The 18,078-nt window shown below is 37.7% G+C and overlaps 1 protein-coding gene across 6 annotated transcripts in view; it reads left to right on the top strand.

Moving 5' to 3' along the window:
- BBS9 (Bardet-Biedl syndrome 9) overlaps positions 1-18,078 on the top strand; it is a 439,643-nt gene that overhangs the window by 350,638 nt on the left and 70,927 nt on the right. For all 6 annotated transcript variants that reach the window (XM_015065037.3, XM_015065036.3, XM_053218247.1 and 3 more), the window contains one exon: positions 1,485-1,667. In XM_015065037.3, coding sequence (XP_014920523.1) covers positions 1,485-1,667 — 183 coding nt within the window. The remainder of the gene's footprint in view (positions 1-1,484; positions 1,668-18,078) is intronic.

The following is an 18,078-nucleotide window of genomic DNA, read 5'->3' as shown; positions in this document are numbered from 1 at the left end:
TGTTCTGCACAATTAGGACATTATTACAGTAATGTTTCTTTCCACTAATTGGTTGGATATTTATGTTTCCTGTCCAAAAAATTATAAGATCCTTATGGGCTAGAAGATATCATGTACTATTTTGAACACCTATGGAAAGAAAGTAGCACAGTACTAGGTATGTAGTAAGCAATGCACTTTATTACAATGCTGACCTTGTCCAAACTCCCAGGGTTCCCTGGAGAGCTGAATGGGAGTTGTGATTGTCTTTTATAACTCTTGCAGGCCCTCAACCAAATGCCAGAGTATCATGGTCTGCCTGGCATTGTCAGGCAAACACCTTGCCTTGACAGCTTTATCTTTTCCTAACCTACATCTCTTTTCCAGTGTCTCCCAGACACTCTGAGGACTGTCCCTCAACAGCCCCCATTGCTACATGGAATTTGGGAGACCACACAGCTGTAAACTCTTACTTGTTTGAATGATGATTTTTTAACAAGCCCTTTGGGCCAGTTTCAATAAGCCATGAAATATCACCAAATGGCTCATCTGCACTAGAGTTCTGAAAGTCATCTGAGCTCTAGTCCCTCAAGCTGGCAGTGACTGACAGAAAGGAGCACACATTGCCCTAGCTTTTCCTATTCCTGTTCTGGGGGCTGTAAGACGCCTTGAGCCTCTGGGCCAGTCAGTTCATTACTTTTAATGAGCACAAAATTCACCGAGACATTAAAATAAAACACCAATGGGCAGTCTTGGATGTTCTATTCAATTGTTGCTTTAGTTCTTTTTTCCACAAGATTATGCAAGAGGATGAAAAAAAAAAGCCAATTCTACTCCTGCCAGTTTTATCCTAAGTAGATTTGGCATTGTAAAGCTAACACACCCTGAACGTTTTTTTTTCTTTCAGATCCCTGTGGGCTAGTGCCTGACATTTGTGTTCAAAATGACATTACTCAATTGGTCAAATGTTTGAACATTATCTACCTTTTGGATATAATAAAGAAATACTGGATATCTCAACACCATGTATTATATCAAGAGTAATAATCAGAGGCAGATAATTACTTTCTGAAAAGGATGTAATGAAATCATTATTTTAAATTACGCGGCAAACGTGGTTATTTTGATATTTTTTTAATTGATCCATCTCTAGCTAGTAATAAAGACTATAACAACTGTATTAGAGGTTACTTATATTATCATATATTGTAGAAGGTCAATTGATGGTGAACCAGACACAGAACAATGTCCCCATTAAGCTGATTTCATGGATTTTTCATCCCCTGGCCATATGGATTTGGAATTACATCAGGGATTTTTTTTTTTTTTAAAGAAGGAAGTGAGCAGATGAATGATAACTATTTTATTACTCAACATAGCTTGTGTTTGTGGAAGACAAAGTGCATCAAGCTGTTTTAAAGAAAAACACAAGTGTGCCAAATGTAATTTGTTGAGGGCTCAAGCATTGTGAAATTATCCCTAACTGAAGTTTGTCATTTCTGCAGGTAATCGCTCTCGCAGATGCAGTAGAGGAAAACCAAGACAGTCTGTTCCAGTCATTCACCAGGCTGAAAAGTGCCACCCATTTGGTGATTCTGCTGATTGGGCTGTGGCAGAAGCTTAGTACCGACCAGGTCGCTATTCTGGAAGCAGCATTTCTGCCCCTGCAGCAGGACACCCAGGAATTGGTAAGGACCCACGACTCTGCAATGGTAACAGCCATTATTGAAAAGATTGTGGTTTTAAGAAGATATCACATGGCTGTTGTATTTTCTAAGGTACCTGATGGAGGCTTTTTTTTTTTTTTTAAACCCAGATCCTGTTTTCCTTTTCTTTAAATCATAATAAAAGTGTCCAATGAAGGCCTTTTTTTTCTAGAGCTATTTTAAAAATAGGTATAGAGTCCATTTTTATGTGGTATTCAGTCTATTTTTTATGTGCTCTTCAATCACTTAGAAGCCAGGGAAACAGTCATTTGACTGCCTGAGTGATGGCAGTAAACCTTCAGATTAGCTAATCCTTTCCTTTTCCACCAGAGAAAACAGTTCAGCCATTTTAATTTGCTCAGTCTTCTTAAATTTAAGTGTCAGTTCAAGGGTTAGGGAGAACTGAGATAGCCTTGCCAAATGACAGGAATATTTTGTCACATTTATATAGTTCTTAATACATAGTTATAAACTTTTTTACTCTTGACCCTTTCAATATGCAGTTTAGAACCAAAGTGGGGGGGAAGATGAGGGTTCATATTTAGAGTTTTTGTTGAAAGATTATATGAATAAAACCATCTCAGACCCCTCGAATTGTAGAGGTTTGTATGACTACCAGGTGTCATCATGAGGGAACTTTTTGCATGCTTTTATTTACAAAGAAATAATATACTTCTTGGAAATTAGAGACTCTTGGACTCATTTTTTTTGTATTGGAAGAAACCGTTTCATGAAAAAAGCCATTTCAAACATAGCCATGAGAACATAGGGCTAAAAATGATAGTACTAAAACTAACATTTCTGAGTACTTACTAAATAGGCACGAAGTGATATTTTAAGTGTTCCACAAGGATGGTCTCCTTTAATCTTAAACATGGGCCTAGAAGGTTGTTAAGGTACTATTTTCACCTCCATTTAACATATGAGAAAATTTAGGCTTTGAGAGTTAAGTACCTTTTGGAAACTAGTGGATATAGAGCCATGGTTTGGGCCCAGGTCTGGCTGCTTTCAAAGCACATGTTTGTTTTTTTGTTTTTTGTTTTTTATCAATACACTGTATTTTAGCAAACAAAGTCATAAACAAGATTTTGAAAATCACAGGCTTTGTCTGTTCAATGTAATTTTCTATAATTGGGTCAAAGTATTGTCAGATGAAAAAAAAATTCAAGCTGTATTTTATATCATAAACAAAATACTAATAAATAAATTGGGAAACAATTTAGAGTATACCTTTTTTTAGATTCATAAAATGAAATTACTGCTAAAATTGATCTTTGAGAAGCCAGAAATGTGGACATTGTAATAACAGAGAACAAAGAATACAATTTGGGTTGTATTAGTGAGAATGGTAACTGTGAACTCAGATTTAAGTAGTCAGAAAGACTTTGGTGGCCTCAGTTCCTGGTTCCACCACTCGATGATAAAGTCCTTCTGATCAGGTTTTCTTGCTGTTCTAAATCTCTACTTCTGTATTTCTAAGGTAGAAACAATAATAGGACCTACCCAAGTTGAATAAGAATTAAATGAGATAATGGAATAGAGTGGAATTATATCTTACTCATTTTTATATTCTCAGCCTCTGGCACAGTTCCTGACCATAGCACAGTCAATATTTGTTGGGTGAATGACTAGAGAAAGGGTGAAAGCTAATAAGAAGTGACTTGGCAGAACAGATGTAGTAGATATAATCTGGAGCATGAGGAAGCAGGGCAGGGCCAGCTGTATAATTTACAGGACCCAGAGCAAAGTGAAAATGTGGATCCCTTGTTCAAAAAAGTAGATAAATAACCAAAATATTGTTAAAACAGATTCTAAAACAAAGCCTTTTACTTTCTGTGTCTCATCATGATGTTTTTATTTGCTATTTTATGCTATTCTAAATGAAGAAAAATAAAAAATTTAAGTTGCCAGCAGGAATTTTACCATGAATCTTTATAATGTGCAGTGCCAGCTTTAACACAAATATAAGAGCATTGGACCTATATGCAGAATCGCCAAAATTATATAATTTGTATTTTGTAGCTCATGCATGCATATGTATTTTGTTCTTACAGAGCTGTGAATCACTGCACAAAATTAACTGCTTTTACTTCCCTTCTTGATATGCACACATCTACCAACACTTTCCACCTTCAGCTTACTGATGAGTAGGGAAGGAAAGAAAAAAGAGCTCTGTGTTACTCTATTTCCCTTTCCTTCTGTTACCATTTTCCGTGTAAGTAGTCGGATAATACAGGGAAGTAACAGGGGTGTAATGGACTTCCTTAGTCATTCCTGTTTCTTTGAATCTATTTGCTGACTTTCTTCATTCAAAACAAGTTTTGGTGCAATGAAACGCCTTAAAGTCTGTCAGTGCCCCCACTTAATCAGTCTAGACATGCCCTCCTTGTATTTGTTTTGAGTCTCCCTGTCTCCCACTCATTCTGGGGCCATAGAATTCTAAGCTTATGGGCCAGAAAGGTAGAAGGAATGCGTACCGCTCATGTCTTCCCTTCTTACACACAATTCACTGTTCCAGCAGACATCACTTACAGAAGACAAGTGCAAGATAACATTAAGAATTTCAGGGGCGCCTGGGTAGCTCAGTTGTTAAGCATCTGACTTCGGCATAGGTCATGATCTCATGTTTCAGGCCATGATCTCACAGTTCGTGAGTTTAAATCCCACATCAGGTGAGCTCAAGCCCTTCTTTGGGTGAACACGAGCCCCGCTTTGGGCTAACACAAGCCCTGCTTCTGTCTCTCTCTCTCTCTCTCTCTCTCCTCTCTCTCTCTCTCTCTCTCTCTCTCCCCCCTCCCTCCCTCCCTTTGCCTCTCCTGGGATTCTCTTTCTCTCTCTGCCTGTTGCTCACTAGCACTCTCTCTCTCTCTCTCAAAAAAAAAAAAACAAAAAAAAAAAACGAATTTCAAGGTGGCAATGGCAAAACATTAAATCAAGCGTGGGGCCCTTCTGAACGCGGGGCCCTGTGTGACCAACCACAGGAGCTCACATGCTCCTGAAGGTGGCCATGAAGTGTGGTTAGACCCAGAGGAAGAATTTCCTTGAAATAAAGGTTCTCAAATGTAGGGACTGAGTCCCCAGAGAGACTGTGGAATTTCTGACTCTAGAGATCTTTCAAAACAGCCTCCTTCTGCTGGGAATAGTGTGTTCATCCCTGTAGGCAGGTGAATGGACTAGGCATCCTGTCAAAGCTTCTTTCTGCCTGCCACTGTGTTCTTTGCTGTCATAACTCCCAAAATATAGAGGGAAAAATTCTTTCAACTTTCTTCTGAATTTGGCGAGATTAGAAGGGGTGTATACTCGTTATGTCTATTGAAGCCATTAATAAGACAGGACATTTGATAAAAACATAACTTGGAAAAGAATGAATCCAAAAAGACATTTTAATACTGCTTGTTATGCTCTTCATCTTTAATTAGGTTGTGGTATTCACTTTGGACTTATACTGTTGAGACAGCTTATATATCTTGAGAAAAAAGGAATCCTTTTTCATTCTTTAAGACATACGCATGCAGTATGTGGTTTTGACATGCTAGTTCACAATCCCCCACATTATGCCTTTGGACCTCACAAATAAATGTTATGTGATGGGTGTCCCACTGAGATGTGAAAATGAAATATGCAAACCTGAAATAACTTGGAATGAGGGTAAGACGGGGAAGAAAGGAGTCTCAGACCAGAATGTTGAAAATATATCCCATATTGAAGTTATTATGATACCACAAAAATCTGAATGTAATTTAGACGGTTTGGTTGGAAGTGGATGGCAGAGTACATGTGTGAGGGGGCGAACTTCAGACATGTGGACAACATTTTCAGAAGAGACTCTCAGTTCAAGGTCAGATGTCCCCACAAGTATTGAGAGGTGGAAGAAAGTGCTCAGAAGATGTTTTATTTATGTTGCACATAGCACTGCACAATGGTTTGTTGTATTGTTATTTAGATGGCATGTGTCACAAACGGCAGGCTAAATGCCATAGTTCACTCTGGAATATTTTCTGAACTGGCATCAGGTTTACAAAGCATAAATATTTAGAATTTATTATTCCTAATGAAAAGTGATGTTCTTCACACTATCCTATCAGTATTTTTTTATATGCCATCTCATTTGGATCAGAATTCATCATTGTTTTCTTTGATCTGTTTCTTAAATGCTTTTCTATTTTTGTCACTTCTCATTACTATTTGGGGGCAAATAAATGCTGGTATTGCAGACTATTATGTGTGACTTTTTCAAGGTGTTGAAAGTTACATATGCCAAATGTGTTTTTGTAGGGATACTTCCCTTCACTTTAAGAAAAAGATTAACTGTTCTATTTGGCATCTCCAAAAAGAGCTCTTAAACTCAGTTCCATCAGTGGATTTGATAATATAGTATTGTCCCTACCATCTTCCTGTGATGGAGAAGTTTTGCCCCAAATAATGTGTTCTATCAGTGTACCTGATGCCGCAATTCTAAAACTGTTTTCTTTTCAGTTTAGGGGTTGAGGATTTCAGAGTATCTGCAATGCAGAATTTAAACATACATCTACTGACCCTTTATCTACATGAAGTTCTATGGAAAATACTGTCTACTTAGGTCATGAAGGGCTGTGTAATGGTTTGAGTCTGAGGGAGTGTTTAATTGTGATAGCACACCTCTCTCATGATGTTATACAAAAGGCAAAAACTGCAAAACTCCACATACCTCAGGATTGGCTTAAAATCTTTTCATCCGGTCATATTTGCATTCAGTGAATATTTATTAAGTACCTACTATGTTTCAGGCAGTGTTCTAGGTTCTTGGCGTATTTTAATAAACAAAACAGAGTTAGAGCCTATCTTCCGTTGATTTACTTCAACATTGTAAGCAAACATATTCCAGTCACAGTCAGCCATAAACATATTGGCTATCTGATTTAGTAGCCACTTGTCATATGTGGCTATTTAAAGTGAAATTTAAATAAAGTGAAATAAAATTAAAATTTCAATTCCACGATTTCACTAGCTATATTTCAACTGCTTAGTAGCCGCATTGGAAAGTTCAAATATAGAACATTCCCAGAAGCGCCTGGTTGGCTCAATCAGTTACGCATCCTACTCATGATTTTGGCTTAGGTCATGATCTCACAGTATGATTTTGAGCCCCACGTTGAGCTCTGCATTGACAGTGTGGAGCCTGCTTGGGATTCTCTCCTTCTTTCCCTGCCCCTCTCCCACTCTCTCTATCTTTCTCAAAATAAATAAATAAACTTTAAACAAAAAGGAACATTTCTTTCATTGCAGTACGTTCTATTTCATAGTACTCTCTATCATTAAAAGAGAAAGGGTTTTGTCAGTTGGGTTAAACAACTTGAGCACAGTTCAGCAAATTAATGAAAGTAGGGTAGGACACTGACATTAAGTTATGCCACGGTATTTGCTTTAGCAGCCCTTATTTCTGGTATTCCGACATCATCAGCCTGGTCACATGTGCAATGACCAGACTTTTTCTAGGGAGATGAATGCATCTACATAAAAGGGAGGCAATAAGCTGGCACAAGTGCTGCTACTCCCCCTTCACATGACCTTGGTAGACATTATGATCATCACAAATTCTTTCCTGTTGAGCCTGAACATGATCTCAGAATCCTTTTGAATACAGCATTTGAGGTAGTCAGTATCACTTGCATTTGGTATATGGATAAATCCTCTTTGCCCTTCTTGAACTCTGTACAGATCTGCTCCTCCTTTTCTTAGCCAACAGCTTAGATGACTAAGATTCTTTAAGATGAAGTCTAGAAGATGGCAAGAGAACAAGTAGGAACAATAGTGTTATTTCCCAATGGACTTTCTCAGACTTAGGCTCTAAATGTTCATTTATGTTCCACCTGACTCCAGAGGAATCCCCAAGGAAAAGAGAAATGGAGCACTGGTTTGGAGACCTGATTATGCACAGTCTTAGATTTGGAAGGAATGTTGGCACATTGCGTAGCATTTTGCCTTACTTTTTCTTTTCTTTCAAAGTTCACTTAATATCTTTAGTAGATATTATCTACTATTTGAAAAAGAAAAGCTTTATTGCGTTCTTAAGAGTTTAACAGTTACCTTCCTTAGCACTGAACTTTCAGATCCCCTGAGAAAGTTAAGGTGGAAATTTACATCAGTGGGAGAGGAGATTTGGACCTTCAGCCTTACTTTTTGATTGATTATTCCTTTTACAAGCTGATATGGAAAGAGAGACTTATTTTTAACATTTTCAACATGGTTCATGTGAGAAAACAGATGTTTATAATAGGAAATCCTATTGTGTGGAGGGACTTATCAAGACTCACTTACAAGGCTTGAAGGCTTCTACGTCACAGGTCAGATTTGATGTAAGGGCCATTGTGCCTCCTGTCTGGATTGAGTGATGACTGAGATGGCTAATCATTGCTGTTATTAATGTCCTCTTCTTAGAAGGCAAACAAAAGGAGGAAGTCTGGTGTCAGTATCAAGTCTGCCTTTAAGACTGTTGAAGTATCATCACAATTATAAATGTCTATGGGAACATAGTGGAGAAAGTAAATATTTTGGTATTCCCCTTGATCTTAGCCAACAAGATGAACATAAAAGAATTAGTTCACGTTCACAATGGCCACATACTCTGTGCTGTTCCTAGTTGCATGCAACTGGGGTGTTATGTAGTGGTATAGTTTTCCATTTCACCGGTGTTGAGTAATGCTTATCTCAGAGCCTTTCTGATAACTTGCTTGCTGTTTTAAAAATTGAAATACATCAGAATAGGAGCCAAGTAGAATGCAGTATACAAGTGGTGATGTGTAATCTTTGACATTTCCCTTAAGTATATCAAATATGAAACGGTACTTTAACGGATGCCTTTAATATTATCTATGCATTCAAGGGTAGAGAGACTAAATAAATGAGCAAAGAATTGATTAATTGAAGCTTCACTCTCACTATATGCCATCCCCAAATCTTTGTGAAGCGAAGTGTGGTTTAAATATAAATGACTAAGTAAAATTCACACAACCATGGTGAGGAAAATAATGATCATCATCATCCTCATAACGCCCACCGATTTGATTCTTGGCTAGAAGTGTATTTATAGTAATGTAATTTCCCTAAAATACCTTTACCGAACTTAAGTTTGAGTCCACTAATTATAAAGAGATGATCTTGACATGTCTGGGACATTACACGCTTTTGGAAATGTACATGTGGAAATTGTGGACTCTTTCCTCTAAAACTAGCGCTCTCTGTGTGCTGTAACCACACACAGAGCTGCTCCAGGGTCAGTCAGTCACTCTGGACTGCTGTTGTTCGTTTGGAAATGTTCCTCAGAAACCCCTTTGGCTTGCGTCCTTGTTATTCTACCTGGCTTTCTGTGGTGGCATTTGTAGTAGCCTTTCTGCCCATGTCTCTGCTCTGGTACTCCCTGCACCTCGCTGCTAGACTCAGCCCTATGCTCTGTCATCACACATCTGCTTGCATACTTTCTGTGGCTCTCTGCTCCTGGTTCAGTTTGCGCTCCAGTGCCAGGCATTCAGGACTTTCAGTCACTTGGCACCACCGCATCTTCTTTCTAAAACTCAGCTTCTGTGACTCCCCAGCTTTCCTGCTCCGTTCTGGGAAATCTGACTTACCATGGGTACACAACTTCTTTCCAGCATGCCAGGGCTAAGAGTGCTTTTTTCTTCACCTAACATAGTGTCCTCTGTTTACCCCTCTATCCACCCTCATTAAGAAGCAAATCAATTCTCATTCCCTCCTTATTTATTCTGGCTTACATCCTCTTGTGAATTTCACTTGGGGGTATGACATAATTTAGCTCTCATTATGTATTCTGAAATTGTCAATGTGCTTGTCTTGTATTCTAATAAATGTAGGGACAGATTCTTTTACATCCCCACAGACTTAAAGCTTAAATTAAGCATACAGTTGGACATAAATATTTAGGGATTGCTTGATACCCCATTTATTTTCATAGTGTTCTGCACATTTACAGATTTGTCTTCAGCAACTGTATAGTTTTATTAGAAAAGGAAGCATTCTCCTTCCATTTTGTACCACCCCCTTTTTTGCAAGCAACTTCAAATATTTTGGAGTTCTGCAAGAGTGCATCTTGAGCACTCCTGTGTGGATGGCAAAAGATATAGGTAAATTGATAGCCAGACCACCACACATGTATTTATTTATACCTATATTCATTCACATGTCCTGTGATTTAATCCAGTAAGCACAGAAATTTTTAATCTGACCAGTGATGAATATATGCAAGTGAAAACATTAGGTATGCCTCACCCATATTGATTTAGTCAAATTTAGCAATAAATAGTGCTGATAGATGTGTAGTAAAATTTACATACCCACTTCTTTCTATAGGCTTTCCAAAGCATCCTCCAGGAAAAGGTAAGTCATAAAATGAATCTCACACTTGGCACCAATAATCTAAGTTAATGCACTGGAAGTAGTAAACTAAAATCCATTTAGTTTGTTTTTATAATTATGGAATGCTGAAAGCAACCTAAATGCTAATAGTTGGACAATACAAACTGTGGTATATCGGTTGAATAGAAGATTATGTCACAGTAGGGTTCAGATTTTTTTTTTTTTTTTTTTTTTTGGAGCAAATACTTAACTAGCTCTATGTCCTTAAGCAAATCATGGAACTCTCTAAGCATTGGTTTTCTTATCTGTACAGTGGTGAGCTAGACAAGACCCCAAGGACTGGTTTTGCTTTGAAGAGATGTGAAAATGGCGATTTGGATTTTATTTCAGCTTGCTTTCACTTTATATTCCTACTGAACCAGTAAACAAATGGTACAGAGGGAGAACATGAGATTAAGAAAGGGAGTGAACTTGGCTCTCCAGTGCCTTTCTCATGAAGGCATGCCCAGAGTTTGATGGAAAACACAGTTTGCACAGGGTGAGGAATCTGCCAGTTCAGAGGTGTTTAGAACCAGAGGCTCACTGTCTTTCACACAGTTAGTCTGGGAGAAGGGCCACGTCAGTGTCTGAGGAGTTGTTCCACATGGAATTTCTTTTTTCATTGCAGGTATATCCTTTCCTCTACTATATTCTTTTTATTGTGTAATCTGGCCTTCATTAAGTTTGGCTGTGGCCTACTACAAATGATTTACTGAAACACAATAAACATTGAATGAAAAAATACATAAAGCAAGGTTTTTCTTCCTCAAGAAGACATATCCAAATTCTTTTTATTTTTATTTTTTATTTTTTTACACAAAGTAACTGAAAATTACCTTGCTTGTTTGGTCTCCGTGAAGTAGACCGCATGCTGAGCCTCCCTTGGGTGTCTTCACCATCATTTTCAAATTCAGGGTTTGATGTTTAGTTATATATATCATCTGGAAGACAAAAATACCACTACTGTTACTCCTACTACTGCTAGTACTACTACTATTACAAATACAGAGGTGCTAAACCATGTTTTAAAAAATTGCATTACATGTGTGACCTCAAAGGTGTGCAGGTATTATGAGGAGACCCTTTGTATACCTCTGAGAGTCCTATGAGGACTGATTGAGATATTGTACATGAAATGCCAAATGTGGGGCCGGGCATATGATGATCATCCAAGAATTATTAGCTATTAATAGTACTACTGGCTTTCAATAATAATGTGCTGTAAGTTACAGCATTATTTTATAGACCACTTAGGAAAAAAAATACCTGTCAATTAAACTATGACATAGTGCTTTTTCTCTTTTAACTTTTTTTTCCCCAAAACTCTGAAGGGTCATGTAAGGTTTTTAGTAAGTACTGAAGGAATTCTTGTAGACTTATTTAGACATAGTATATCATAGATTACTCTCGTGTCTGAAGATATAAGCAACATAAATTGGTTAAAGTGTTCCTGAAGCTTCTCCACATTCGGAATTTGATTCTCTCCACTCATATGTTTTCCCACATAGCATTGTCCTGTGTGCCATATGTGTGTCCTGTGTGCCGCGAAGATGCATCAAATGCTGTTGATGCAGCATTTAAGAGTGGGCCACTGTTGCCTTCCTGATTTTCTTCTGAGCCTCTGATATCCATTTAATTTTGATTTTTTATTTGAGAGAGAGAGAGAGAGTGTGTGTGCACGCACACGAATGGGGGTAGGGTAGAGGAGAGAGAGAGAGAGAGAGAGAGAGAGAGAGAGAGAGAGAGAGAGTGTCCCAAGCAGGTTCCAAGCTGAGTGTGATGCAGGGGTTGATCCCATGACTCTGGGATCATGACCTGAGCTGAAATCAAGAGTTGGACACTCGGCCAACTGAGCCACCCAGGCATCCCCTGATATCCAGTTTTAACACTTTCCTTTTTGACTAAGCTCAAAGCTTTACTTTTTCTCTCGGTTGAATCCTGTGTTGCTGGAAGTTAAGCAGCTTCCATCCAGAGTTAGCAGGAAATTTTAGGCAAATTGATGTATATCGCTTAAACAATAGTTCTGTGTGATACATTAATTAATCAAACCACATCTATTCCAGAGATTTGGTCATTTCTCCTACTTCAGTTACATTGCTTGGCATAGATTTTTAATGTGGGTGCATGTATCTCAGTAACAAAGGGTAACACATTTCTTCTATCTGTATCTTCTTGTCTTACCTCCTGGAAATCACGTAGCTTTTGCTTTTGCAAAAAAAAATACAAATTGTTGTCATTCTTCTGTCATGAATATATGCTTCACTAATTTCAAATTTGTACTTCCGACTGCCCTATTCCAACTTTTTTATTCAGTGAATCATAGTATATTTTAAAAGACAGAGGCTCCTGGGTGGTTCATTTGGTTAAGCATCTGACTCTAGATTTTGGCTCAGGTCATGATCTCATGGTAGTGAGACCAAGCCCCACATTGGGCTCAATGCTGGACATGGAGCCTGCTTGGGATTCTCCCTCTCCCTCTCTCTCTGCCCCTTCTCTGCTCTTGCTCTCTCTCTCTCTCTCTCTCTCTCTCTCGCAAAAAAATATATATAGTATGACAATCAGTTAAATAGGAGAGTCTGAGCATTGTATATATGCCAGGTGAAATGATAATGTAAGAACAGCTGGGACAAAGGCTGTGCATACACAGGAACTGACAGTGATAGCATAGCATGACTGGAGCCTAGAAGCCAGCAGTTGTTAGATAAGATACTTCCCTATGTCAGAGATGTTAAAATGTGCGGGGAAAACCTAGAATTGGTGGAATGTAATTGTAAGAACAGAGTAAAAGAATGATAATTTTAGTCATTCTTTATTACGAGTTAACTTGTGAGTAATTTGAGTTGGGGACAGGAAGTTATTGGAAAAAGGGAGACCTTGGTTTTCCATCTTGAAGCAGGCATCCCTGACCAGAAGCAGATTTCACATAAATCAGAAAAGAATCTCACCAGTTGCTACTTTTTGAAGAAAAAGCCACGAATAAGCTGTGAAAAGTAATGACTGTTGAGTACCTATTGCTATAACTTTTAATCTGACAGATTTATAAAATTTGAGTTTAAATTTTGCTGATATGTTATTTATGAGAACTGCAGGAACCCAGATCTTCTCTCCCACCACAGTGAATAAGAATATGCAGATGAAATAACTGATATTGTTAGCAGGAATATGCTTCACTTTCTGCATTTAGAGTAGCAAGAGTTTCCATTTTCCTGGAAATAAAATCTGATTTCTGTGGTTTAATGGCAGTGGTTAGTTGTAGTTGCTTTCTAACCCATTTGTTCTAAATTCAAGGTTATAAAATTTCTATATAGTTTTTAGCAATCTCAGAACCAAGTCCTATAAGCTTCACTAAAAACAGGATTTTCCCTTTTTGTAGAGAAAAAAGGAGAGAAATCACACACACGCACACACACACACACACACACACACACACACACAGAGGCCTGCTTCCCACAATTCAAAATAATAAAATTAACTTTTATTGAGCATTATTATGTGTTAGATATTGGCCAAGGACTCTGCATATGCTACCCCATTTAATCCTATGTGTCTTTGAAGTAGAGGGTTGTAGCAGATGCTGTGTGTGATCTGCCCATATCTCTTCGCCTCCCACCATTCCTACAAGCTTCTGCCTTCTGAACATCTGTAGTTCTTTGCCTGTGGACTCTTCCTGTTTGGCCAAGTCTGTACAGCCTCTGTGTTCAATCAATGATTGATGGGAATTGGTAGATTAATACCCCAGCCCTCTCGTCCCTCTGGCTGGGAAAATTCAAGGTATGTTCTACACCACCTCTCAGAGTAGTCCGACAAGGTTGCACCAGTTGTCTGTAGTGGTAATTACTCAAGCGCACAGCAGTTTATTGGCTTCTTTTCCTTCCCAGTCTCACTTCCTCACTACCCCCTGGCACTTTTTGGATCAGCTCTCAGGTAAACCATTTGTGCTCACATCCTTGTCTCCTTGTATTAGTCCCAGTTTACAGATGAGGAAGTATGCCCACAGTCACACAGACAGAAAATAACATCCAGGCTTTGAATCTAAATTAGGGGGCTCAAAAATTAGCAACCTGATTTAAGGGGGAAACTTTTTTTTATAAGTACAAGTTTTAAATTATTACTACTACTCTTATTATTATTATTATTATTATTATTATTACTAGAAAGTGTGAGCAGGGGAGAGGGAAAGAAAGAGAGGATCTTAGGCATACTCCACGCTTAGTGCATAGTCCAATGTGGGGCTTAATCCCACAACCCTGGGATCATAACCTGAGCCAAAATCAAGAGTTGGACATTCAACCAACTGAGCCACCCAGGCACCCCAATGGGAAGACTTTGACCAGGTGATGTTACTGAAGTTTTTTTAAAATTTTTATTTAAAGTCATGTTAGTTAACATGCAATATAATATTAGTTTCATGTGTACACTATAGTGATACAACAGTTCCATACAACACCCAGTACTCATCACAACCAGTGCGCTCCTTAATTCCCAGAACCTATTTTACCCATCTCCCTACCTACCTCCCCTCTGGTAACCATCAGTTTGTTTGCTATACTTAACAGTTTGTTCCTTGGTCTGCCTCTTTTGTTCCCCCCTTTGATAATTTGTTTTGTTTCTTAAATTCCACATGACTTACTTGGCTTAGGAAAATATTTGCTAGCTCCATCCACATTGTTGAAAATGGCAAGATTTCATTCTTTTTTATGGCTGAATAATATTCCATTACATATATATACTATGTCTTCTTTATTCATTCATCAGTCGATGGACACTTGGGCTGCTTCCATAGTTTGGCTATTGTAGATAATACTGCTATAAATATCAAGGTGCATATATACCTTTGAATTAGTGTTTTTGTATTCTTTGGGTAAATACCTACTACTGCAATTGCTGGGTCATAGGGTAGTTGTGTTTTTAACTTTTCAAGGAACCTCCGTGCTGTTTTCCAGAGTGGCTGCACCGGTTTGCATTCCCACCAACAATGTAAGATGGTTCCCATTTCTCCACATCCTTACCAATACCTGTTGTTTCTTGTGTTGTAAATTTTAGCCATTCTGACAGGTATATGATAATATATCATTGTAGCTTTGATTTGTATTGCCCTAATGATCAGTGATGTTGAGCATCCTTTCATGTATCTGTCAGCCATCTGTATGTCTTCTTTGGAAAAATGTCTTTCATGTCTTTGAATGGAAGAAGATATTTGCGAATGACATATCTTATCAAGGGTTAGTACCCAAAATATATAAAGAACTTATAAAAATCAACACCAAAATTGAATAATCCAAATAAAAAGTGAATAGAAGATCTGATCATACTGTAGTTTCACTCTTATCCAACTTTTTCAAGGTTAAGTGTAACTTATATTTTGTATTTCTGCCTACCTGTGTTGGATTCTATACTAGAAAATGCTGACAAATTTGACTTATTTATTTCACATAGCACTGGAATGAACTCAAACTATATATCCATATATATATATCGATTTTCCACAAAACTGATGGGAAGTTACCTTATTATGTAGACAAGTATAAAGACATTCTATCTTGAATAACTTATTGACAGATAATTCTTGATGTTATTCTAGGAAGGGGGTTAAAACAAAATCATTCCAAAAGCACTTTACCTGTAATTCTCTCTAAATTTTGTTTTCTGGATCAGTATATTTTGTATACATTCTTATGTTATTAGTTGAGTGAAAATTACTTGAAGGTAGGATCCTTATCTGATTCACTTTTTTTTTAACCTCACAATATTTAGTACAAAGTCTTGTATCAGTTGGCTCTGAATAAATATTTTTAAAGTAAATAAATGACTGTATGGACTCAAATTTGTATTTTATTTTTTATTTTATTTTATTTTTAAATTTTTTTAACGTTTATTTTTGAGACAGAGAGAGACAGAGCATGAATAGGGGAGGGGCAGAGAGAGAGGGAGACACAGAATCTGAAACAGGCTCCAGGCTCTGAGCGGTCAGCACAGAGCCCGACGCGGGGCTTGAACTCACGGACCGTGAGATCATGACCTGAGCCGAAGTCGGACGCTTAACTGACCGAGCCACCCAGGCGCCCCTCAAATTAGTATTTTAGTAAATGGACAAAGACAGTTAAAGTTAGGATCAATATAGTGATAAACATACCATCTCGTAAATAATTACTATTGAACTTTGAGATTTGTGTTGCTGTATTTCTGTGATCATTGTGAAAAATGACACTAACACTGAATCTTGTGCCACTCATTAACTTCAGATAACATTCTAGATACCTTTTCTCCAGACTTCTCCAGAATTGTTTGAAAGAAAACAGAAACCTAGTATATGGACCTTCTTGTAGCTGTTTCAGATTTATTGGTGGCTTTGACTAAGAAAGAAGTAGGTAGTCACAACTTAAAATAGTGAAGCTACTGGGTGGTTTTGAAAAATCCAAACTAATTAAATGGAGGAGACAAAAACAAAGAAAAGGATCCTGTACTTCTCACACTTAAATCAGTGGTTTCATGTATTTTTGGACATTTTCTCCTGAGTTTGGTCATTCCTTGTTCTTTGTTCTTTGATATTGTTAAGAACACAGCATCATCAGGGGAGAAGGTGATGCCTTTGTTCACATGCTCTTCTCTTGTCCTAGCTTTGTTAAATTTTCCCCAGATTCCATCAGATACATGGGTACTTAGGGAGTCTATAACCCCACGTGTCTTATGATTCTTTAATAGGGTGGCTGCTTCAGGTATTCTTAATAGTGAGTCCCTGAAATGACTATAATTCAGAGTCATCAGAGTCAAATCTGACCATTGTTATGTTTTTAGGGGACATGGTGTCCTAAGACTAGTCCTACATGTCAGTTTCAGTAGTTTATGCAGGTGCTAAAGCTTTGGTGGGCTCTTCTATAAGTTTGACCCATCCAAACTGGCATAGATCATACTCAGCAAAATTTTATTTAATTATATGCAGATTATTCATTCACTTGAATCCAGAAGCTGATTTAAATTTTGGTTCTGTGAATGTGTTGTGACCATAAATTTTCTGGGAGAAGACTCATATGATATTTTCTAAAGCCCAGTTTAGTAAAAGGAGCCTAAGGTGATATGATAATAGATTGAAAGACACACAATGAAATAGAAAAGAAGTGCTCTGTAGCATAAGTGATCAAGATTTATTTTTCAATTTTATTATTATTTTTTAGGATAAAAGTAACATTTATTTATAAAAGAACAATAAACAAATACACAAATGTATATACCAATCCATCTAAGTAACTAAGTATATACCAATCCATCTAAGTAATTGCTTAACTAAGTTAAGCAATTGTGGTAGTTTACAATGTGATCTCAGGCTGATCTCTGAAAATACCACTTGTGTTTTTACTGGATATTATACAAGACATGAATTTTCAACGTAATGTTAGGTAAAAGTTAACAAATTTAATTCTTCTCTGAAACCAACATTCTTTACTTTCTCCCTCCCATCTCCACCCTTTAGAAGGCTCTCATTTTTTTTTAATGTTTATTAATTTATTTTGAGAGAGAGAAAGAGAGAGATTAAGAACAGGGGAGGGGCAGAGAGAGGGAGAGAGAGAATCACAAGCAGGTTCCATCTTGGGATGGAGAGCCGGACACAGGGCTGGAACTCATGAACTGTGAGATCATGACCTGAGCCAAAATCAAGAGTCAGACACTTAACCAACTGAGCCACCCAGTGGCCCACAAGTCTCTCATTTTTGACATGGAACCATATAAAGCTCTGTTCTGTCTTCTTCAAAATCTAGAGCATAAAAGGCAGATAAAAGCGGGGGATAAAAGGCAGGGGGTTAGAGCCCCGCAGTCCTGGATTCTGTCACAACTCTTCCTTTTAATAACTGTGTCATTTGCAGTGAAATACCTCATATCTAGACCATTAGCTGGAAGTTGTAATGCCTGCCTTCATAGGATAATAGTAAGAATTAACCAAAATATATTTGTAAAATTTTCAGCACATTTTCTAGCACATAAGAAATTTTTATTATTGTTGCTCTTGTTG

The sequence above is a fragment of the Acinonyx jubatus genome, chromosome A2 (assembly GCF_027475565.1).
Source record: "Acinonyx jubatus isolate Ajub_Pintada_27869175 chromosome A2, VMU_Ajub_asm_v1.0, whole genome shotgun sequence".
In the NCBI taxonomy this organism is placed as follows: domain Eukaryota; kingdom Metazoa; phylum Chordata; class Mammalia; order Carnivora; family Felidae; genus Acinonyx; species Acinonyx jubatus.
This window is presented reverse-complemented; position numbering and strand designations above follow the sequence as displayed.